Raw genomic sequence first — 24,810 nt, forward strand, 5'->3', positions numbered from 1 at the left:
TAGGGTTTCAATCACGCCCATTCTTTCATTTACTTTTTCTTCGAGTATATCCATGGCGGATGAACATGACACCCCTCCTAGACCCAGTAAGTTTAGGAAATTCTGTGATACTCCCGCCGCAATGGCGACGTTTAGGACGGATTACAATGTTCCTGATAACGTAGGTCTCGAACTTGCCCCTCTAGGAGCAGATAGGGATAGTGGCTCATGGGACAGAATGTGTATCCCTATCGTAGCAATTGTCGAAGGAGGAGTCCGCTTTCCCCTACATCCACTCCTACGTCAGATCCTAAATTGGTACCGCCTTACTCCTATGCAAGTATCAACAAATGTTTTTAGGCTGATAAATGGAGTAATTGCTTTAAATAGAATTTTAGGGACCCAGCTAGGGATCTGGGACATTCAGTGGTGGTACAGTATTGTACTAAACCCTGAATATAACACCTTTTATTTCAAAGTAAGAAGGGCAGAAAAGCGTCTCGTGCTCAACCCGCCGGATTCTGCTCGGGATCATGAGATTGACTTCTTATACGTTACTGGAGCTTTCGAGCCATTAGGAGAGGATGGTCAAGTGGTGGGACTCCACTGCCCCCACATATGGGGATACCCACGTAATACTCCTCTTTCAATAAGTTTGTAATATTTTCGTTTACCGCTTTCTCATAGCCTTTACATGTGTCTAATCTTGCTGTTACAATTGTGATCTGACAGCTGAAAACGCTAACTATCGTCCCAGACGCGTTCCGAGCAACATCCGAACAGAGGACATCAACAAGGTTCTAAAATATACAGGTGAACCTGGCACTTCTACAGCTGGTCGGGGTCGCAACGCAGAAGTTCTTCTAGGATACGACCCTTCATATAGAGGGGTTATAGACAGAAGGCTCGCTCATCCCAGCACCAGTACCGCTTCCACCTCCACTGCTTCCCAGCTTAGGAGTACCAGAGCTAACATTGGAGTGACAGTAGCCGGCCAACCGGGTGAAGTCCCAATTTCCGAAGGAATTCCTTTACCACGAATAAGAGTTTGAAGATCCTCACGGAGTCAGGCCTCCTCTCTACCATTACCCGAACAGCCAGCGCCCATCTGTGTTACCAGCCAATCCTCATCCTCAGGTTATTCTCTATCTCCTCCTATCTCGAGCACTATGACACGCCAGCCCATAAATCTCAGCTCCCTCGTCACCGTCTCTTCTCGGGGACGTGGGACTGGGCGGGTGGCCTCAACTGGAGCCCCTCCCCCACGATCTCGTCGTAATAGGGGAGGATCCGCACGGTCATCATCTTCTCCTCGAGAAGTGGACACCACCACAGAGGCTGCTGACCTTCATAGAGACAAACGCCCAAGGGTAGATGATCAAGATGGTACTGCTTCTCAAGCAGATACCGAAACCCATCATCCCATCTCACCAACCACTCAAGTCCTCCCTCAGACGTGGACTCCTCCTTTCACTAGGGGGGACCGTCCCGTTCACGTCGGGGATAGTGCTGGTTCATCTGAAACCGCACTTGCCTTAGCTCAAGGATTGCTGCTCCCAGTAGATATGCAAAAAGAAAATGCATCTGTACCTGATCGGCTCGTTTCTACTGGACTTGTCAGCGGCATCAAGGTATTTGGTACTTTTGTTTTTCCTTGTAAGGTCGATACGTGTATTTGCTATCAAACTTGTATTGCTACAACTGTTTCTGACTATTTAAATCTTTTGTCAGTTTATTCAAAAGATGGTTACTCTGGGTAAGAAATACCAAGAAGCTGATGCTGAAAGAGTCAGGCTGATGAATGACAACACCCGAATGCTCAGAACAATCGCCAGGTTGGAAAGAGAAAGAGACAAAGCCAAGTCTGATTTCAACCAAACCAAAGAAAAACTTGAGGTTGCCGAAGAGAGTCTCAACCAGGCTCTATCAGAAATTGATAATGCCAAGAAAGCTGCATATGAAGAAGGGTACCAGAAGGGATTCGACACCACAACTGCTAATTATGTTGAACAGATTCCTGCTTTCCAAGATCAGATTTGGATTGCTTGCTGGGAAACTTGTTTAACGAAAGTTGGCGTTTCTGAGGATTCTCCTCTCTGGATTGACAATGAACTACCGAGCAGCCGTGCTTCAGCTTCCCAAGAGCAAGAAGTTCCTCCGGAAGATGATGTTGAACAACAAATTGAAGACTTTACTGGAATAGAAGAAGATATTCCCTCTGGAGCTCAGACTGTCCAGTCTCCTGTTCGAGATTCAAATCCTGAACCTATCAACTTGGAGGAGAATGTGACTGTAGGAGATGTCACGACTGAAGAACCTGTCAGGGCAAACTCAGATGTCCAAAGCCTGGACTAAACCTTTGGTAAGTTTTGAAAAAAGACTTTCTTTGAAACAGTTGAGCTGGTCCTGCGTGACCGTAGCTTTTAAACCCTGCGTGGTACCAGTGCTATCAATACTTTACTTTAAAACAGGTATTCGGCCCTTCGTGGCATAACTTTTATGTTTTGCTCGGCTTCCATGTTTACTGCATCTGTTCGTATGCAATTTCCAATCTAAGTAGTTCGTACTGTTTAAGCATCATTTGTTTGCATAAAGGTTTTCCTCAAGTTTCACATACTTAGGCATAAAGGTTTTCCTCAAGTTTCACATACTTAGGAACATCAGTTTCACGTACTTAAACTACATGTGGCTTACATATAAGTCAAGCCAATATAGTTTCTCAAGTATCACGTACTCAAAATACCATATAAGTATCTCGTACTTTGAACGTCCATACAAGTATTTCGTACTTGTACTTTTTAAAAGAAAACATACAAGTGTTTTCATACTTGCTAAGTATCACATATTTAAGAAAATACATACAAGTGTTTTCATACTTGCTAAGTATCACATACTTGAAATTCTATACAAGTGTTTCGTACTTGTATTCGTTAAGTGTCACGTACTTAAAAATGTATAATGCTTTTAAGTTTCACATACTCAAAAGGTATACCCTGCTCCCCAATACGAATAAGGAGAACCAAACTCGTAGTTCGTATTTAAATACCACAACAGTTATTCGAAAGAAGTGATTGTATTCATAATCTGTAAAACGCAAGAGGGCGTTACGCGTACCCTTTGCAAAAATAATCAAAACTAGAACAAAGGAATTATATTCGTAATTCCCACACAATCACGTAGTGTAAATCCAAAACAGATTTTAATACTTCTAAACAAAGAACTTTCGTAAATTATGAACATTCCAAGGCCTGGGAATTGGATCACCATCCAGATCTGCCAATCTATAGGCTCCTATGCCCACAATCTCAGTTACTCTATACGGGCCTTCCCAGTTGGCCCCCAGCTTGCCTTCATTTGCCACCTTGGTGTTGCCGAGCACTTTTCGTAGCACAAGGTCCCCAACACCAAATTCTCTAGGATGAACATGTTTGTTGTAGCTTTGCATCAGCTGTTCTTGGTAAGAAGCAAGATGTACCAAGGCCTTTTCTCTCTTCTCCTCGGCAAGATCAAGCTCGATTTCAAGGGCCCTGTCATTGCCTCCACTTTCAACCAAAGCTGTCCTGTTGGTCGGCAGACCCACTTCCAGAGGTATGACAGCCTCTGTTCCAAATGCCAACGAATAGGGGGTCTCTCCCGTAGACCTCCTAGGCGTTGTTCGGTGAGCCCACAAAACTAATGGTAACTCATCAGGCCATTTTCCCTTTGCTTTGTCCAGCCTCTTCTTTATCCCATCTAGGATAGTTTTATTGGATGCCTCTGCTTGCCCATTACTCTGAGGGTAGGCCGGAGTGGAGTAATAATTTCGTATTCCATACTGGGCACAAAAAGCCTTGAATTTCTTCTGAAATTGGGATCCATTGTCTGTAATCAATGAATAAGGGACCCCAAAGCGAGTGATGATGCTTTTCCACACGAACCTTTCTATCATAGGCTCGGTGATTTTGGCCAATGGTTCTGCCTCAATCCACTTTGTAAAATAGTCAGTTGCAACAAGCAGGAACTTTCGATTCCCAGTTGCTTTGTGCAATGGACCCACGATATCCATCCCCCATTGAGCAAAAGGCCAGGGACTTGTTAATGGCACCAGATCTTCGGCGGGCGTTCGAATCATTGGTGAGAACTTTTGACACTTCTCACAAATCTTTACATACACCTTTGCATCTTCTTGCATGTGTGGCCACCAATAGCCTTGAGTAATTGCTCGGTGGGCAATAGATCTGCCTCCAGCATGGCTCCCACATGTTCCCTCGTGGATTTCATGAAGGAACTTCTGCACCATCTCAGGATGTACGCATAGCAAATAGGGACCTGTAAAGGATTTCCTATACAACTTTCCCTCTGGGGACAGCCAAAACCTAGCAGATTTGACCCTTATCTTGTGGGCCTCCTTTTTATCAGAAGGGAGTATCTCGTCTCGTAAGAACTCCATTATTGGGTCCATCCAACTTGGTCCTTGGTTCACGTCCAAGACCAAGTCTACATTACTTCCTATGCTCGGCTCATTTAGGTATTCTACCGCCACCCTTCTCTTGAACTCTGTTGGTACTGCTGCAGCCAACCAAGCTAAAGAATCTGCATGAGCATTCTGTCCAGAACTTATTTGCTTAATATATACCCTCTCGAAGGTATCGAGCAAGTCTTTTGCTGCCTGCACGTAGGCCATCATCTTTTCATTCCGAGTCTCGTACTCGCCGGACAGTTGATTCACAACGAGCTGGGAATTACAATACACCTTGACCCGTTCTGCCTTAAGGGTTTTTGCACTTCTCAATCCTGCCAAGAGTGCTTCATATTCAGCCACATTATTCGATGCACTGAATCCAAGCCGAACAGAGAGTTCAATCAGAACTCCTTGAGGAGGAAAGAGGACAACTCCAATTCCGGAACCAGTATTACACGCTGATCCGTCAACGAATAACTTCCATTCTTTGGGATCGTGTTCGGCTACGGGTTGATCCTTTAATGATGATGTCTTAGCTGCCTGTTCCTTTCTCGTAGGAGGCAAGGGAGCAACAGTCGGGGAAAACTCTGCCACAAAATCAGCCAACACTTGGCCTTTAATTGCCGTGCGTGGCTGATACTCGAGATCATACTGACTTAACTCTACGGACCACGTCGAGATCCTTCCCGAGAAATCTGCCTTTCGAAGCAATGATTTTAATGGATACTCAGTATAAACCACAACCTTATGGCTTTGGAAGTAGTGTGGCAATTTCCTGGTTGCTATCCTAAGTGCCAGGACAAGTTTTTCTAAAGGCAGATATCTCGTTTCTGCATCCAATAATGTCTTACTAACATAATAAATGGGGATTTGCTCGATCCTCAAATCCCTCAACAAGACTGCACTTACTGCATGCTCGGAAACAGCTAAGTACAGGATTAAAGACTCACCAGGCTGTGGAGTTGACAACAGTGGGGGCTCGGCCAGGTATTTCTTCAGGTCCTGGAAAGCTTGCTCACATTCTGCTCTCCATTCAAATCCCTCCCTCTTTTTCAATAGCTGAAAAAAGGGTCTGCATTTGTCGCTTGACCTGCTGATGAATCTGTTAAGTGCTGCTGCCATTCCAGTCAGCCTCTGGACTTTCTTGGTGGTTTTGGGACTCTGTAGTCTTTGTAAGGCATCAATCTGATCGGGATTTGCCTCTATCCCTCTCAAAGTTACCAAATGGCCCAGGAATTTTCCTGAACCAACTCCAAACGCACACTTCGAGGCGTTGAGTTTTAGTTTATACTTCCTCAGGATTTCGAACACTTCCTTTAGATCAGAAATATGCCCTCCCTTTTCTCGACTCTTTACCACCATATCATCTATGTAAACTTCCAATGTCTTCAAGATGAGCTTCTTGAACATAATGGTTGCAAGTCTTTGGTATGTAGCCCCAGCATTCCTCAGCCCAAATGGCATGACACTGTAACAGTATAACCCTCGTGGTGTGATGAACGAAGTCTTCTCTTGATTAGGTTCAAACATAGCAATCTGATGATATCCTCGATATGCATCAAGAAAACTCATTCGCTCGTAACCAGAGGTTGCATCAACCAATTGGTCGATCCTAGGCAAAGGAAAACTGTCCTTAGGACATGCTTTGTTCAGGTCTGTGAAGTCCACACAGACACGCCACTTCCCATTCTTCTTCTTTACCACAACAGTGTTGGATAACCACTCTGGGTAATAGACTTCACGTATTGCCTTGGCCTCCAATAAACGATCAACCTCTTCGATCACAGCATCTACATGCTATACGGCTGCCCTTCTTTTCTTCTGAATGATCGGCTTATGCAGAGGATCAATGTTTAAATGGTGACAGATCACATCTGCATCCACCCCAGGCATTTCCTCAGGTACCCATGCAAAAACATCAATATATTCTTTCAGAAATCTTATCGACTCAGCCTTTTCGTTTGCTGGTAATGATTCCCCAATCAAAAAATATCTTTCAGGATCAATCTCGTTGATCTGAATCTTCTCCAGGCCCTCAACCACTTTTTCAGCCGGGCTTCTTCCAACATCCTCGATGGTTGGTTGGTCTGGTACTTCTAATGTGTGAACATGGTGGACCTTCGGGGCTGTTTTGATGATGGAAATCAAGCATTGCTGTGCCACCTTCTGGTTTCCTTTAAGGACTTCAATCCCATTTGATCCTGGAAATTTCACCATCTGGTGATATGTCGAGGAGACTGCCCTCATTTTGTGCAACCATGTCCTCCCTATAATCGCGTTATAGGAAGATGGGACATCGACTACCAAAAAGTCTGTTCTTAACACCACAGATCCAGCCCGAACAGGTAAAGTTACCTTTCCTAGGGGCCAGACTGCTCCTGCACCGAACCCAATTAGAGGTGTTGTTGATTGTTCTAAGTCTGATTGGGCCAGGCCCAGCTTCTTGAATGCATCATAGTACAATACCTCCGTACAACTCCCCGAGTCCACTAGAATTCTTTCGATGTCGTATTCCCCAACTCGTAGGGTTATGACCAATGCATCATTGTGGGGTATTTGGACCTCTGCCAAATCATCATCACTGAATGCCATGCTCTCGTTGCATTCATTAGTCTCTCGCCCTCTCTTGTTTCCCAACCGCATCACGTGCTGATCATGCTTAACTTGCCTTTGAAATAGCCTAACCTCACTTCTCGTGTAAGGTGTGGCCAATCCATGTATCATATGGATAACGCCTTTAGGGTGTTGCTCGTAACCCAGTTCCATGGCCTTCCCTTTCTCTTTAGGGTCCTCCTGGATAAACTCTTTGAGATAGCCCCGAGAGACCAAATCATCAAGGTGCCTCTTGTATACCTCACAATCCTCGGTCATATGGCCCCAATCTTTGTGATAACTGCAGTGCTGATTCGTAGCACGTTTTGCATCTTTGTCTCCACCTAGACTTGGGGGCCATTTAAAATATGGCTGATTCTTTATTCGATAAAGAATCCTGTATATTGGCTCTTTCCAAACCGTAGTGATAGAAAAGAAGGACTTGGGGTCAGGAGCTTGCTTGTCCTTGTATGCCTCCTTCTTAGCCTGCCCGTACTCCCTTCTGTCTTTGTAAGACTTGGGTTCTGGCTTATCCACCTTTTTGGCAGGTGCCTTCTGCTGTTTGGCAACCGTCCTGCCATCCTCACGGAGTATGTCATCCTCCATTCTGGCGTGTTGCTCTATCCGTTCCATCAATTTAGCCAAGGTGGCTACTGGATGTTTATTCAATGAACGGCGCAGCTCCCCCCGAACAGGCAAACCAGTTTTGAACGTAGCAATTGCATACTCTTCACTGCAACTTTCAATCTCGTTGAAAGTTTCCCAGTACTTCTTTGCATAATCCCTGATCTGCTCGCTCTCCTCCTGCTTCATGGTGGAAAGACTCTCAAAAGTCTTTGGGGCCTTTCTGCTCGTTAAGAACTGAGCAGTGAATTCCTCTGCCAACTGCCTCCATCCTCGTATGGATCGTGGGGCCAACTTATGAAACCAGGATAAAGCCACCTTGCCAAGACTGGAGGGAAACATCTTGCACAAGATGGAATCATCCCCCTCATGCATAAACATGGCCTGTTGGTAATGCTGTATGTGAGCTACGGGATCCGTATTTGTCTCGTAAAGTACGAATGCACCGTGCTTCACTCTGCTCGGCAACCTTGCTTCTTGTAGCCTCTTCGTAAAGGGAGAGGCTGCAATATTACTCAGGGCCTTGCGTGCTGCTTCTCGTGCAGTCGCTGTCCCATCCTCTTGCTCCTTTGACTTGTGGGCCGAAGTCTTGACCCAATCAGCATCAGGTCTCTCGTACCTGTCTCGATGATGCTTTCTCGTGTCCTCTTCCTCGGGGGTAGAACTCCGGTCTCTGCTCCTCCTTTTTCGTGAAGAAGTCCTTCTCTCTGGTGTTTGGCTTCTACTTTTTCTTCCCCTTTTTCGTGGAGAAGCTTCATGACGCCCTATGACAGGACTTCTACTCATTCTTCCTCGTAAAGGATCTTTTCTGTATTGTACCATAGCATACCTACTGCCTCTAGAATTTCCTCGAGACAGGCCAGAATCCTCCGGATGCTCCTTAATTCTTTCCAATTCTCTGATCTCATGCTCTCGTTTTTTAATCAGACGAGCATACTCCTCGACTTCTTGCCTCTTCCTATCAAGAACGTCGTCACTATGGTGCACACTCCTGGAGTGCGCGATCGATTCATCCCTTTGATGGGATTTACTCCTTCTCGTGGATCTCGAAGCCGTCTCTCCATCTCCTCTATTTTTGGAGTTATGATGCACGGTAAGGGGGCGGTCCTTACTCGTGTTCCTTCTGTGCCCACCCTGGGGCTTTCTCGGAGCCCCAGGTGGTGATTTGTCCCTTCCCTCATCTAACACATCTTTTGGTTCATGCGGCGTTGCTGGAGTTACTTCCACCATGGTCGTATTTCAAAAGGGAATTCTTTCGTTTCCCACAGACGGCGCCAATTGTAGGGGGATGAAAACAATTGACGCTTCGGATCAACTGGATTGCAACGGCTTATTCGTGCCTCTTCACCGGAACCCTAGCTCGACGTCTGAACCCTAATCTGCAAAATAGACAGGGGGTGAGTGCACCTTTGCCTCTCGTGGCAAAGGCCCTCCGATGCTTTTGTTAGTATCACGTACTAGAAAACTCAGCCCTAATTATCAGTAGGAAAACAATAATAATGCAACGTATTGCGTACCTCTCACCTCTAGGTTTTCCTCATATTTATAGATTTATGGATGCTTGCTGTCCAAGCATCCTTATTGCCATAGGATTCCTAACTCGTATAGGAAACCCAGGATATCAAGGAGTCTCGTTTCCTTTATCAGTTTATGGAAAAGAGTCCTTTTAGGATTCTTTTCCTTTAAGAGCCGAACATCCCATACTCGTTGGGTATCTTTCTCAGATCCTATATTCTTGGGATCTTTATCCCTATATGAGACATGACTATTCTGGAATCTTCCAGAGTATTCTCTCTGCTCCTACTCTCGATTGGAGTTCCATCTTTGTTCGGCCGTCTCATAGCCGAACAGACGGCTTGGACCAGTTACCTCACATGTAACTGGTCCTTGAGCCCGTACAACCTTCCTGGACCATTGACTTCTCATGTCACTGGTCCATATTGCCGAACACTTGTTTTAGCATGATGACTGTCCTGTCTATATTCAAACTATGGTCCCACGTACCATTTATTCGGATATCGATTGCATTGCTTTCAACCCGTGATCACTCGTATCACGTGCTAAGTTCTTTACATCATCTGTTCGGCTGTATCATAACCGAACAGTCTATTTATAGCCATGACTTCTCATATCACTGGTCCATATCGCTGTTCACCGAACTGCTCGGCGATAAGTCCAGTCGTATTTACCACGTGTTCCCAAACATCACGTGTTTGGTAACTAAATGTATCTGCTCGGGAATACCTCCCTACACTCATGCAGATTCATTAGCTTGGTTGGCTGCAGCTGTACCAACCGAGTTCAAAAGAAAGGTGGCAGTAGAATATCTGAATGAGCCGAGCATTGGGAGGAGTGTAGACTTGGTCTTGGACGTGAACCAAGGACCAAGTTGGATGGACCCAATCATGGAGTTCTTACGAGACGAGATACTCCCATCTGACAAAAAGGAGGCTCACAAAATAAGGATCAAATCTTCTAAGTTTTGGCTGTCCCCAGAGGGTAAGTTATATAGGAAATCCTTTACAGGCCCATATTTACTATGTGTACATCCTGAGATGGTACAAAAGTTTCTTCATGAAATCCACGAGAGAACATGTGGGAGCCATGCTGGAGGGAGATCCATTGCCCACCGAGCAATTACTCAAGGCTACTGGTGGCCACACATGCAAGAAGATGCAAAGGTGTATGTGAAGATTTGTGAGAATTGTCAAAAATTCTCACCAATAATTCGAACACCCGCCGAGGATCTGGTGCCTTTGACAAGTCTCTGGCTGTTTGCTCAATGGGGGATGGATATCGTGGGTCCATTGCACCAAGCAACTGGGAATCGAAAATTCCTGCTTGTAGCAACTGACTATTTTACTAAGTGGATTGAGGCGGAACCACTGGCCAAAATCACTGAACCTATGATAGAACGGTTCGTGTGGAAAAGCATCATCACTCGCTTTGGGGTCCCATACTCATTGATTACAGACAATGGATCCCAATTTCAGAAAAAATTCAAGGCTTTTTGTGCCCAGTATGGAATACGAAATTATTATTCCACCCCAGCCTACCCTCAGAATAATGGGCAAGCAGAGGCATCTAACAAAACTATCCTTGATGGGATCAAGAAAAGGCTGGATAAAGCCAAGGGGAAATGGCCTGATGAGCTACCGTTAGTTCTGTGGGCACACCGAACAACACCTAGGAGGTCTACGGGAGAGACCCCCTATTCATTAGCATTTGGAACAGAGGCTGTTACACCTCTAGAAGTGGGTCTGCCGACCAACAGGACCGCTTTGGTTGAAAGTGGAGGCAATGACAGGGCCCTTGAAATCGAGCTTGATCTCGCCGAGGAAAGGAGAGAAAAGGCCTTGGTCCATTTGGCTTCTTACCAAGAACAGCTGATGAAAAGCTATAACAAACACGTTCATCCTCGAGAATTTGGTGTTGGGGACCTCGTGCTACGAAAAGTGCTCGGCAACACCAAGGTGGCCAACGAAGGCAAACTGGGGGCCAACTAGGAAGGCCCGTATAGAGCAACCGAGATTGTTGGCATAGGAGCCTATAGGTTGGCAGATCTGGATGGTAATCCAATTCCAAGGCTTTGGAATGTTTATAATCTACGAAAGTTCTTTGTTTAGAAGCATTAAATTCCGTCTTAGATTTGCACTACGTGATTGTGTGGGAATTACGAATATAATTCCCTTGTTCTAGTTTTTTATTTTAGTTGCACAAGGGTACGACTAACACCCTCTTGAGTTTTAAGGATTATGAATAAAATCACTTTTTGCAGTATAAATTTTGTGTTGAGAATATGAATTATGGGCTTGTTTTCCCTCATTCGTATTGGGGAGCATAGTACGTGATACTTAACCAAGGCATCGGAGGGCCTTTGCCACGAGAGGCAAAGGTGCACTCACCCCCTGTCTATTTTGCAGATTAGGGTTCAGACGACGAATTAGGGTTCCAGTGAAGAGGCACGAATAAGCCGTTGCAATCCAGTTGAACCGAAGTATCAATTGTTTTCATCCCCCTACATTTGTGACAGAGCCTTATGCTCGTTGGTGGATAGCTTCTTCCTTTGTTGTTCTTCAGTTTTCCCCAGAATTGAAACGAAAACAAAGTAACCAACAAAGTAACCAGCCTAAGACTTCAAAGAAGAGAATGAAGAAGACGACCAGCCTAAGACTTCAAAGAAGAGAATGAAGAAGACGGGGAAGAGGGCTGCTCCGATCATTCTTGATACTCCTTTCTCTTCTCGACCAGGTGTTTCAACTTCGAGACAATCTTCTTCTGGTAGATCCTCGAAGTCTTCTGATATGTTACTTGGACCTAATGAAGTAGCGAGACCTTCTCCTGGTCCGGATAAAGCAGCGAGATCCTCTCCAAGAAGATATCCTCAAAGATATCTTCTTAATATCTTGGAGTCCAAGTGTCGCCATTTTTGTGGTACAACCGTTTATTTTAAGTTTGAGGATCCTGAGGCTGTGATTTGCCCATTGGAGACGATGTTTCCTGAGAACTTTGATCATTCTTCACAAGAGTTTGTCTCCTCTTTGGACCAATTTAGAGCTTACATTGATTCTCTCTTTGAGGGCAAAGATTCCATTCTAGAAGGAAAAGATGTACAAGCTATCTTAAACAAATTTGAGAAGGGGTGTGAATTTCTTGTCTTGGGGCGAGTTAAAGCAAGCTTAAAGGCCGCTAGCCTTTCTTCATCTTTAGAATATTCAGCTTCGGCATCTAATCGTTCGCAAGGGGAATCAAAGCATGACTCGCAAGGAGAAACGAAGGATGAGGATGATGAGAGTGAGGATGAAACTGACGAGTTATATAATTATACCCCATTGTCAGATTGTTCTCCTAAGAGTGCTTTTAAGGGTATTACATCTTGCTTGCATACAGAATCATTTTTTTTTATTGATACTGTTTGCTCATCTTTGTTTTACTCTCTTTCCAGGTCATCCTTCTAGCCATTCCATAATATCAACAGCTCCTAGCGGATCTCCCAAACCTACTGGTATAACACCCTCTCTTTTTTTTGTCACTTATTTTATTGTCCCCATTTTTCTAGACTTTATTTGTGTCCTTCATTTTTAGGATATTTACCCTCGAAGTCTGCCACATCTTCTGCTGCTATGGCTACCTTCAAAGGTATACAATTCTTGTGTTGAAGCAAAGAAAATTTTTTAATGCCGCTTTCTTGTATAAAGGTTGTCTTCCTTTTTTTTTTTTGTCTATCTTAGATCATGCCTCTTCAAAGAACTCGTGGCAAGCTACCTCTTCAAATTTGTTGCCTTCATCAACCCCACAAGTCCAAAGCACTGGTAAATTTTTTACTAATTTATTTACCTTGCAAATGTTTGACCTTTCCTCTTTTTTTTTTTGACATGACGCTTCTTTTTATAGGAGAAGCTTCTTTCGACGACTTGATGGACCCTGTTGAACTAGAAGGGTTAATTGCTAGGATCGAGAAACCTCCTGTTCAGTCCATCCCTCTTTCCTCTAGCGAGGTTGCTGTCCACATCCAGAAAGGCCTTTTTATCTCACTCCAGTCATCCACAATAAGCATAGAAGACATTATTACTCAATCCAATGGAGTTATTTCCCTTTTGAAGAGTTTTAAAGTGGATCTTAGTTCTCTTTACGAGAAGGTGAAAGCTTTGGTTAAATATTCTGTTTTATGGACCAAAGTATCAGGTACTCCTAATAAGGATGTTTCTCTCGGAGAACTTGAGGCCCAATATGAGGTCAAAAAGACTAATTTTGAAGAAATGGCCAGTTCTTATGAGGAGACGACTTCTTCCGTCTCTTAACTTTCAGAGCATGTCACCAGTCTTGAAGGGGAGATTGCTCGTACGAAGGAGTTACTCAAAAAACTTGAGTCTGAATTGTCTTCATGCAAAGCCAAGCATTCTTCTTCCCAAAGTAATTTATCCAAGTATTCCAAGACTATTTCTAAATTTGAGAAGGATCTTCATGTCGCCTTGGATGTTGTTAAGCAATGCAAGAAGAAAAGTGCGCATTATGATGCTGTGAAAGAAGCACTTGATGTTGCTAGAGCTTCTTTGATGAATTGAGCTTCTTTCAGTCATATAGTTTTGCACCATTGAATAATGTCGCTTTGGTTTATTTGAACTCTAGATTTTTTTGTCTATTTGAATTCTGGATTTTTAGACTTTGTTTAGCCGTACACAGTTTAAGCTCTTGCGGGCCAGAAGCATTGTTTATTTATTGAAATTGTTTGTCGAGATTATTTTGCCGTTCACAGTTTAGACTCTTGCGGGCCAGGAGTATGGTTTGTTTGGTTTGTTGGGGTTGTTTTGCCGTTCACAGTTTAAACTCTTGCGGGCCAGGAGTATCCTTAGATTTATCACCTTGGATTTCGGTGAGGTGTTTTAGTAGTTTAGCCACATACTGCACCATTGGTGGTTTGTTTATTTTTTTATGAAGGATCTAGGATTAATTGCATCATTACTAAAGATGTATATCCCAACTAGGTTGGCACATACACCCCAGCCAATCACGTGCATTCCTAGAACCACCCATTTTTTGTTTGCCCTAATTTTTGCCTAGGTTGGGTTTTTGACCTAGCGGGACTTTTTATTTTTACACCCTAACTTTTGCCTAGGCCGCCCTTGCGGGTTTTCAACCTAGCGGGCCTTTATTTAAGGAAAATACCTTTTCAAGAACCTTGCATTGGTGGGAGGGATGATCCGCTCGCCATCCATTGTGATTAGCAAATAAGCCCCATTAGAATAAACCTTCTCAATGACATAGGGCCCATCCCACTTAGGCTCAAGCTTTCCTTTAGTCCTTCGAGATATGACTATTGGTCTTCTAACCATCAACACCAAATCCCCTTTCTTAAATGAACGAAGCCGGACTCGCTTATTGAAAGCGTTGGCCATTCTTTGCTGGTATATCTCCAAGTTTTGTTGAGCATATAGTCTTCTTTCATCCAAGGCTTCAAGCTCTACCATCCTTATTTTTGCACTTTCTTCTTCCGTTAGGGATTCCTGTATTGCTACTCTTAAAGAAGGTATTTGTACTTCGAGTGGCAATACGGCTTCCCCCCCCAAACACCAAGGAATAGGGTGTTGCTTGAGTTGGAGTTCTATGCGAAATTCGATAAGCCCATAATGCTTCTTGTAACTTCTCATGCCAAGTTCTTTTATTTCGCTCAACCATCTTTTTGATAATTTTGCGTAGAGTCTTATTGAAAGCCTCCGCTAAGCCATTAGCAGGCGCATGGTATCGCGAAGAATGGTTGATCTTTATGTTGTACTTGGAATATAACTTGTATAATGGACCACTTCTGAAGGGTTGCCCATTATCAGTTATGATACTATCAAGGACCCCAAACCTATAGATGATATGGGTTCGGATGAAATCTGAGACATTCCCACTCTTCATTTCTTTCAAAGCAATTGCTTCTGCCCATTTTGAGAAATAATCAGTGGCAGCTATGATGTATTTATCACCCGCAGAGGATGATGTCTTGATAGGCCCAATAACATCGATGCCCCATGCTGCAAATGGCCAAGAGCATGTTGTCACATGTAAAGGCTCTGGAGGCTGATGGATAAAATTTCCATGATATTGGCAAACTTGGCAACTTTTTGCATAATTAATGCAATCAGAAATCATGGTTGGCCAATAGTATCCAAGGCGTTTTAATTGCATATGTAACTTTGGACCACTTTGGTGTGCTCCACATACACCACTATGAACTTCCGCCATAAGTTCATGAGCCTGTTCATTGGCTATGCAACGCATATACATTCCATCTAAGGATCTTTTGTATAATGCGTCCTTCCACATGATGAATTTTGTGGCTCGATGCCTTATCTCTGCCCTTTTTGCTTTATCCTCTGGAAGCCTACCATGTTGGAGGTAATTTATAAAGGGCTCACGCCAATCTTCCTCACCTTCTTTTGTTGTGGCTCCAAAAACTGGCAATACTTCTGAGATTTCAATTAAGGGCCGTAGAACTCTTCTTTCTCCAACTGTAACAGTTATTGTCTCCCTATCAGGCAGGGAAAGTGAGGCAGCCAAACATGCCAAGGAGTCTGCTTGAGCATTTATTCTTCTTTTAACATGGAAAATGTTAACTTTCTTGAATTGTGAAAGCAACTGGCTAGCCCTTTCGTGGTATGGGGCCAAGCTTGCTTTATTAACAATATATTCTCCACGCAACTGTTTTATCACCAACTCAGAATCTCCATAGACTAAGAGCTCTTCGATCGGTATTTGCAATGCCAATTCCAATCCAGCAATTACAGCTTCATATTCTGCCTCATTGTTTGAACATCCTTCTGTCAAGGCAAAGGAATGAGGGATTATGGCATTATTTGGTGTGACGAACACAACACCGATTCCAGATTTGTTATTTTTTAGATCTTCTTGCTTTTGGCCATTCGGACTCCTTGTTGCCCCATCGAAGTACATTTCCCATGCTTTTTGAACTTCAACTTGCATGACCTCTTCATCTGGTAGATCAGTGGCTAGAGGTGAATCATCAGGGATTGGGTGCGCTACTAAAAAGTCTGCTAAGGCTTGACCTTTTACTGCTTTTTGGGAAACATATTCAATTGCAAATTTTTGGAGGATTACAGCCCATTTTGCAATTTTCCCAGAGAGTATTGGCCTTGACAGTATATACTTCAAAGGGTCAGCCTTGGATATCGATTTGACTTCATGCTCCAAGACGTAATGTCTTAACTTTTGCAAGGCGAACACCAAAGCGAGACATGTTTTCTCAATCGGAGAGTAGTTGAGTTCTGCATCAACCAAAGTACGACTTAGATAATACAAAGCCTGTTCTTTCCCTTGTTTGTTATGTTGGGCCAAAAGGGCTCCCAATGAGCAGTCAAGAGCAACAATGTATAGCAACAATGGTTTTCCTTTGGTTGGGCTCATAAGTACCGGGGGTTTCATGAGATATGCCTTGATACTATCAAACGCGTTTTGGCATGATTGATCCCATTCGAAAGGTATACCCTTTTTCATTAGCCTTGAGAACGGTAAGCATCGCCCTGCTAAGTTAGAGATGAACCTTCTTATATAGGCTAATCTTCCTTGTAACCCTTTCAACTCCTTCAAATTTTTGGAGGGAGGCATTTCGAGGATAGCCTTGATTTTCACAGGATCAATTTCGATTCCTCTGCTTCGAACTACAAACCCAAGGAATTTACCTGAACAAACCCCAAAAGCGCACTTTAACGGGTTCATTTTAAGCTTGTACCGCTTTAAGTGTTCAAAACTTTACTTCAAGTCATCCAAATGATCTTCCTTATTTCTGGTTTTGGCGACAAGATCATCAACATAGCACTCAACGATGTTATGCAACATATCACCAAATATCACTGTCATTGCTCTTTGGTATGTTGCCCCTACATTTTTTAGACCAAAAGGCATCACCGTATAGCAAAAGATCCCTTTTGGAGATCTAAAAGCTGTCAACTCTTCATCTTCGGGGGCCATTCGGATTTGATTATAACCCGAATATCCGTCCATGAATGACAAGGTTTCGTAACCTGTGGTTGCATCAACCAAAAGTTCGGTGATGGGTAAAGGAAAGTCGTCTTTAGGACAAGCTTCATTGAGATCGCGGAAGTCAATACAAATCCGTATTTTCCCATTCTTTTTCGGGACTGGGACTATGTTTGCCAACCAAGTCGAGTATTTAACCTCTCTGATGAATCCGGCTGTAAGGAGTTTATCGACTTCAGCCTCGATTTGGGACGTCAATTCTGGCCGTGTCCTTCTTGGCGCTTGTTTAACAGGCTGTTTCTCAGGATGGATTGCGAGTCTATGAACTGCAACTCCAGGATCAAGTCCAGGCATCTCATTGTAGGTCCATGCAAAAACATCGCGATGCTCTTTCAAAAAAGAGATGTACCTCTGAGCCTCTTCCTCTACTAGGTTTACACTTATGAAAGTTGGCTTATTCTCTCCTTCATCACCAAGATTGACTTCGCGAAGCTCGTCAATTGTAGCCTGACCTCGTTCTTCAGATTGTGTTGGTATGGGATACGTCTCATCTTCAATCCCATCATCTGAGGCCCCTTCCACTGTAATCATATTTACAGAGAGCTTTTCTTCCGCGGCTTGATAGCCCAATCCTTCCCTTGTGGCCACAATAGGACTTCCTTGCTGAAGGGATTTGGCTTGTGCATGAGTTAGCACAGAGTCAAAAGGTGCTACTGTTTGTGTGGATACTTTTTCAGGATCAAGACCAGCTTTCACTAACATTCTTGTAATGTTTGCAGCATAACTTGGTCTTATTGGACTCGATATCTCTATAGTTTTGAGATTATCATCCTGAACTTTCTTTTCCATGTCACCAAGTGCATGGAACACTATAGGCTTCATGCCTTTTGCTTTTGCAAGGACTACAAATTTACGATAGTTCTCCACATATGTGCATTCTGCCTTCTGTAATGGCAAGACAAATGCATCTTTTAACTCCAAAGTTGGGTTTATCAGAGCTAAAGCACTTGTCCCCGGCTTCCTTTGAGACTTTGGAATGTAGCGAAATGCCCTCTTTGTCGGAGATTTCACACTTTTAGTATCTGTTTCTGTTGAGCCCTTCACCAATTTTGCGATGCAGTTGTGTAAAAACGAGCATCCTCATAGTAAGCTTCAACCCCATTAAAGGGATCATTATCCGCAACAATTATCCCTTCATTTATAGGTGGAGGTAATGGATATTTGATGCACTGATGGTAGGTAGAGGGCACTGCCATATGATTATGTGACCATGGTCTCCCAAGCAAGGCATTGTAGGAAGTGTCTACATCAATCACCAGAAACTCGGTATCTTCCTCGATGCCACCAAATTTAGTTCGCAATTTGATTTTTCCCATGGGGCGTTGTTCATTCTGATTGAACCCTTGGATCACCAGATGACATGGCCGTAGTTGGGATAATCGAACCCCTATTATGCCCAAAGCCCTTTTTGGTACTCTCTCCGTCCCTTTTTAAGTGTCCTACTTCGTAACTCCAACTTATTAAAAAGACATCATCATTACACTTTTCACATCAACTTTTTCCTCTTCTTTTCCTACTTACCCATCATCATTACACTTTTATTCACTAACTTTTCAAAATAAAATCTACTTTTAGGGACAAAATAGACAATACACCAACTTTTACCCCTCTAACTTTACAAAATGGACACTTATTAAGGGACAGCCCAAAATGGAATACTGGACACAAAAAAGGGACGGAGGGAGTAGTAAATTTACTGCGGACCCACCATCAACCAAAACCCGAGAGATTTTGGTGTTAAGAACAAGACCAGTGATGAACAAGGGTCGATTGTGATCTGGTGTTTCTGCATACATATCCTCATTGCCAAATGCTACTGTAGACAGGCATGTAGTTGTGCTCTTTTACCCCTTTTCTTGGACCTCTTTACGAAAATCATCCGGATTGGACAAGGCATAAACCAATGACTTTCTAAGTTCTGGTGACATCATCAAGGCATCATATATGCTTACCAGAGCTGGGATCTTCTTTAGATGGGCAAGAACATCATATTTCACTTGCTCCTCCTCTTTTGGGACTTCTTCTTGTGTAACTGGTACTTGCAAACTATGGCTTGGCTGATTGCGGGGCTGTCTTTTATAAGTCAGATATGTCTTGCACACATGGACAACCTCCTTCCCGTCCCCTTCTTTAGGCTCGCTTATTTGCACCATGTTCACTGACCCAACAGATGAATTTTCGTCATCAATGATCATTTCTTCAAAAGGGAAATAACTCCATTGGATTGAGTAATAATGTCAATGCTTATTGTGGATGACTAGAGTGAGATAAAAAGGCCTTTCTAGATGTGGACAGCAGCCTCGCTAGAGGAAAGAGGGATGGACTGAACAGGAGGTTTCTCGATCCTAGCAATTAACCCTTCTAGTTCAACAGGGTCCATCAAGTCATCGAAAGAAGCTTCTCCTATAAAAAGAAGCGTCATGTCAAAAAAAGAGAGGAGGAAAGGTCAAACATTTGCAAGGTAAATAAATTAGTAAAAAATTTACCAGTGCTTTGGACTTGTGGGGTTGATGAAGGCAACAAATTTGAAGAGGTAGCTTGCCACGAGTTCTTTGAAGAGGCATGATCTAAGATAGACAAAAAAAAGAAAAGAAAGAAGACAATTTTCTTTGCTTCAACACAAGAATTGTATACCTTTGAAGGTAGCCATAGCAGCAGAAGATGTGGCAGACTTCGAGGGTAAATATCCTGAAAAATGAAGGACACAAATAAAGTCTAGAAAAATGGGGACAATAAAATAAGTGACAAAAAAAAGAGAGGGTGTTATACCAGTAGGTTTGGGAGATCCGCTAAGAGCTGTTGATATTATGGAATGGCTAGAAGGATGACCTGGAAAGAGAGTAAAACAAAGATGAGCAAACAATATCAATAAAAAAAAATGATTCTGTATGCAAGCAAGATGTAATACCCTTAAAAGCACTCTTAGGAGAACAATCTGACAATGGGGTATAATTATATAACTCGTCAGTTTCATCCTCACTCTCATCATCCTCATCCTTCGTTTCTCCTTGCGAGTCATGCTTTGATTCCCCTTGCGAACGATTAGATGCCGAAGCTGAATATTCTGAAGATGAAGAAATGCTAGGGGCCTTTAAGCTTGCTTTAACTCGCCCCAAGACAAGCAATTCACGCCCCTTCTCAAATTTGTTTAAGATAGCTTGTACATCTTTTCCTTCTAGAATGGAATCTTTGCCCTCAAAGAGAGAATCAATGTAAGCTCTAAATTGGTCCAAAGAGGAGACAAACTCTTGTGAAGAATGATCAAAGTTCTCAGGAAACATCGTCTCCAATGGGCAAATCACAGCCTCAGGATCCTCAAACTTAAAATAAACGGTTGTACCACAAAAATGGCGACACTTGGACTCCAAGATATTAAGAAGATATCTTTGAGGATATCTTCTTGGAGAGGATCTCGCTGCTTTATCCGGACCAGGAGAAGGTCTCGCTACTTCATTAGGTCCAAGTAACATACCAGAAGACTTCAAGGATCTACCAGAAGAAGATTGTCTCGAAGTTGAAACACCTGGAATAAGAAGAGGAGCAAGTGAAATATGATGTTCTTGCCCATCTAAAGAAGATCCCAGCTCTGGTAAGCATATATGATGCCTTGATGATGTCACCAGAACTTAGAAATTTATTGGTTTATGCCTTGTCCAATCCGGATGATTTTCGCAAGGAGGTCCAAGAAAAGGGGCAAAAGAGCACAACTACATGCTTGTCTACAGTAGCATTTGGTGATGAGGATATGTATGATGAAACACCATATCACAATCGACCCTTGTTCATCACTGGTCTTGTTCTTAACACCAAAATCTCTCGGGTTTTGGTTGATGGCGGGTCCGTAGTAAATTTACTGCCAAAAAGGGCTTTGGGCATAATAGGGGTTCGATTATCCCAATTACAGCCATGTCTTCTGGTGATTCAAGGGTTCAATCAAAATGAACAACGCCCCATGGGAAAATTAAATTGCGAACTAAATTTGGTGGCATCAAGGAAGATACCGAGTTTCTGGTGATTGATGTAGACACTTCCTACAATGCCTTGCTTGGGAGACCATGGTCACATAATCATATGGCGGTGCCCTCTACCTACCATCAGTGCATCAAATATCCATTACCTCCACCTATAAATGAAGGGATAATTGTTGCGGATAATGATCCCTTTAATGGGGTTGAAGCTTACTATGCGGATGCTCGTTTTTACACAAAGGCTTCGCAAAATAGAGTGAAGGGCTCAACAGATACTAAAAGCGTGAAATCTCCGACAAAGAGGGCATTTCGCTACATTCCAAAGTCTCAAAGGAAGCCAGGGACAAGTGCTTTAGCTCCGATAAACCCAACTTTGGAGTTAAAAGATGCATTTGTCTTGCCATTACAGAAGGCAGAATGCACATATGTGGAGAACTATCGTAAATTTGTAGTCCCTGCAAAAGAAAGTTCAGGATCATAATCTCAAAACTGTGGAGATATCAAGTCCAATAAGACCAAGTTCTGCTGCAAACATTACAAAAACGTTAGTGAAAGTTGGTCTTGATCCTGAAAAAGTATCCACACAAACAGTAGCACCTTTTGACTCTGTGCTAACTCATGCACAAGCCAAATCCCTTCAGCAAGGAAGTCCTATTGTGGCCACCAGGGAAGGATTGGGTTATCAAGCCGCGGAAGAAAAGCTCTCTGTAAATATGATTACAGTGGAAGGGGCCTCAGATGATGGGATTGAAGATGAGACATATCCCATACCAACACAATCTGAAGAAGGAGGTCAGGCTACAATTGACGAGCTTCACGAAGTCAATCTTGGTGATGAAGGAGAGAATAAGCCAACTTTCATCAGTGCAAACTTGGCAGAGGGAGAGGCTCAGAGGTACATCTCTTTTCTAAAAGAGCATCGCGATGTTTTTGCATGGACTTACAACGAGATGCCTAGACTTGATCCTGGAGTTGCAGTTCATAGACTCGCAATCCATCCTGAGAAATGGCCTGTTACACAAGCACCAAGAAGGACACGGCCAGAATTGACGTCCCAAATCGAGGCTGAAGTCGATAAACTCCTTACAGCCGGATTCATTAGAGAGGTTAAATACCCGACTTGGTTGGCAAACATAGTCCCAGTTCCGAAAAAGAATGGGAAAATACGGATTTGTATTGACTTCCGCGATCTCAATGAAGCTTGTCCTAAAGATGACTTTCCTTTACCCATCACCGAACTTTTGGTTGATGCAACCACAGGTTACGAAACCTTGTCATTCATGGACGGATATTCGGGTTATAATCAAATCCGAATGGCCCCCGAAGATGAAGAGTTGACAGCTTTTAGATCTCCAAAAGAGATCTTTTGCTATACGGTGATGCCTTTTGGTCTAAAAAATGCTGGGGCAACATACAAAAGAGCAATGACAGTGATATTTGGTGATATGTTGCATAACATCGTTGAGTGCTATGTTGATGATCTTGTCGCCAAAACTAGAAATAAAGAAGATCATTTGGATGACTTGAAGCAAATTTTTGAACGCTTAAGGCGGTACAAGCTAAAGATGAACCCGTTAAAGTGCGCTTTTGGGGTTTGTTCAGGTAAATTCCTTGGGTTTGTAGTTCGAAGCAGAGGAATCGAAATTGATCCTGCGAAAATCAAGGCTATCCTCGAAATGCCTCCCCCCCAAAATTTGAAGGAGTTGAAAGGGTTACAAGGAAGATTAACCTATATAAGAAGGTTCATCTCTAACTTAGCAGGGCGATGCTTGCCGTTCTCAAGGCTAATGAAAAAGGGTATACCTTTCGAATGGGATCAATCATGCCAAAACGCATTTGATAGTATCAAGGCATATCTCATGAAACCCTCGGTACTTATGAGCCCAACCAAAGGAAAATCATTGTTGCTATACATTGCTGCTCTTGACTGCTCATTGGGAGCCCTTTTGGCCCAACATAACGAACAAGGGAAAGAACAGGCTTTGTATTATCTAAGTCGTACTTTGGTTGGTGTAGAACTCAACTACTCTCCGATTGAGAAAACATGTCTCGCTTTGGTGTTCGCCTTGCAAAAGTTAAGACATTACGTCTTGGAGCATGAAGTCAAATTGATATCAAAGGCTGACCCTTTGAAGTATATATTGTCAAGGCCAATACTCTCTGGGAAAATTGCAAAATGGGCTGTAATCCTCCAACAATTTGCAATTGCTTATGTTTTCCAAAAAGCAGTAAATGGTCAAGCCTTAGCAGACTTTTTAGCAGCGCACCCAATCCCTGATAATTCACCTCTAGCCATTGATCTACCAGATGAAGAGGTCATGCAAGTTGAAGTTCAAAAAGCATGGGAGATGTACTTCGATGGGGCAACAAGGAGTCCAAATGGCCAAAAGCAAGAAGATATAAAAAATAACAACTCTGGAATCGGTGTTGTGTTCGTCACACCAAATAATGCCATAATCCCTTATTCCTTTGCCTTGACAAAAGGATGTTCAAACAATGAGGCAGAATATGAAGCTGTAATTGCTGTATTGGAATTGGCATTGCAAATACCGATCGAAGAGCTCTTAGTCTGTGGAGATTCTGAGTTGGTGATAAAACAGTTGTGTGGAGAATATATCGTTAAAAAAGCAAGCTTGGCCCCATACCACGAAAGGGCTAGCCAGTTGCTTTCACAATTCAAGAAAGTTAACATTTTCCATGTTAAAAGAAGAATAAATGCTCAAGCAGACTCCTTGGCAAGTTTGGCTGCCTCGCTCTCCCTGCTTGATAGGGAGACAATAACTGTTACAGTTGGAGAAAGAAGAGTTCTACGACCCTTAATTGAAATCTCAGAAGTATTGCCAGTTTTTGCAGCCACAATAAAAGAAGGTGACGAAAATTGGCGTGAGCCCTTTATAAATTACCTCCAACATGGTAGGCTTCCAGAGGATAAAGCAAAAAGGGCAGCGGTAAAGCGTCAAGCCACAAAATTCATCATGTAGAAGGACGCATTATACAAAAGATCCTTAGATGGAATGTATATGCGTTGCATAGCCAATGAACAGGCTCATGAAGTTATGGCGGAAGTTCATAGTGGTGTATGTGGAGCACACCAAAGTGGTCCAAAGTTACATATGCAATTAAAACGTCTTGGATATTATTGGCCAACCATGATTTTTGATTGCATTAATTATGCAAAAAGTTGCCAAGTTTGCCAATATCATGGAAATTTTATCCATCAGCCTCCAGAGCCTTTACATGTGACAACATGCTATTGGCCATTTGTAGCATGGGGCATCGATGTTATTGGGCCTATCAAGCCATCATCCTCTGCAGGTGATAAATACATCATAGCTGCCAAAGATTATTTCTCAAAATGGGCAGAAGCAATTGCTTTGAAAGAAATGAAGAGTGGGAATGTCTTAGATTTCATCCGAACCCATATCATCTATAGGTTTGAGGTCCCAGATAGTATCATAACTGATAATGGGCAACCCTTCAGAAGTGGTCCATTATACAGGTTATATTCCAAGTACAACATAAAGATCAACCATTCTTCGCGATACCATGCGCCTGCTAATGGCTTAGCTGAGGCTTTCAATAAGATTCTATGCAAAATTATCAAAAAGATGGTTGAGCGAAATAAAAGAACTTGGCATGAGAAGTTACAAGAAGCATTATGGGCTT

At 43.0% G+C, this 24,810-nt stretch overlaps 3 protein-coding genes across 3 annotated transcripts; 2 read left to right on the plus strand and 1 right to left on the minus strand.

The window, feature by feature from the left end:
• Positions 1–11,823: 11,823 nt before the first annotated feature.
• Positions 11,824–13,437, plus strand: LOC131331146 (uncharacterized). Its single transcript, XM_058365008.1, has 5 exons — positions 11,824–12,502; positions 12,582–12,641; positions 12,722–12,775; positions 12,868–12,948; positions 13,031–13,437. The coding sequence occupies exons 1-5, from the start codon at positions 11,824–11,826 to the stop codon at positions 13,435–13,437; spliced, it is 1,281 nt and encodes a 426-aa protein (XP_058220991.1).
• Positions 13,438–14,590: 1,153 nt separating this feature from the next.
• LOC131331154 (uncharacterized) lies at positions 14,591–16,855 on the minus strand. The gene has a single exon (XM_058365020.1). It carries the CDS (start codon positions 16,853–16,855, stop codon positions 14,591–14,593), a length of 2,265 nt encoding a protein of 754 aa, XP_058221003.1.
• Positions 16,856–21,247: 4,392 nt separating this feature from the next.
• On the plus strand, positions 21,248–24,125 carry LOC131331161 (uncharacterized). The gene is made up of 2 exons (XM_058365030.1): positions 21,248–21,584; positions 21,694–24,125. The coding sequence occupies exons 1-2, from the start codon at positions 21,248–21,250 to the stop codon at positions 24,123–24,125; spliced, it is 2,769 nt and encodes a 922-aa protein (XP_058221013.1).
• The last annotated feature ends 685 nt before the right edge of the window (positions 24,126–24,810 follow it).

This window comes from Rhododendron vialii, chromosome 1a (assembly GCF_030253575.1).
Source record: "Rhododendron vialii isolate Sample 1 chromosome 1a, ASM3025357v1".
NCBI classification, from domain to species: domain Eukaryota; kingdom Viridiplantae; phylum Streptophyta; class Magnoliopsida; order Ericales; family Ericaceae; genus Rhododendron; species Rhododendron vialii.

Excerpts from the sequence above, each read along its gene's own strand:
- LOC131331154 (XM_058365020.1), bottom strand. The coding sequence starts at position 16,855 with ATGAACCCGTTAAAGTGCGCTTTTGGGGTTTGTTCAGGTAAATTCCTT.
- LOC131331146 (XM_058365008.1), top strand. The coding sequence starts at position 11,824 with ATGAAGAAGACGGGGAAGAGGGCTGCTCCGATCATTCTTGATACTCCT. Across the intron at positions 12,503-12,581 it reads TCCTAAGAGTGCTTTTAAGG|GTCATCCTTCTAGCCATTCC; the intron begins GTATTACATCTT and ends CTCTCTTTCCAG. Across the intron at positions 12,776-12,867 it reads TGCTATGGCTACCTTCAAAG|ATCATGCCTCTTCAAAGAAC; the intron begins GTATACAATTCT and ends TGTCTATCTTAG.
- LOC131331161 (XM_058365030.1), top strand. The coding sequence starts at position 21,248 with ATGGCGGTGCCCTCTACCTACCATCAGTGCATCAAATATCCATTACCT. Across the intron at positions 21,585-21,693 it reads CACATATGTGGAGAACTATC|TGAAAGTTGGTCTTGATCCT; the intron begins GTAAATTTGTAG and ends CAAAAACGTTAG.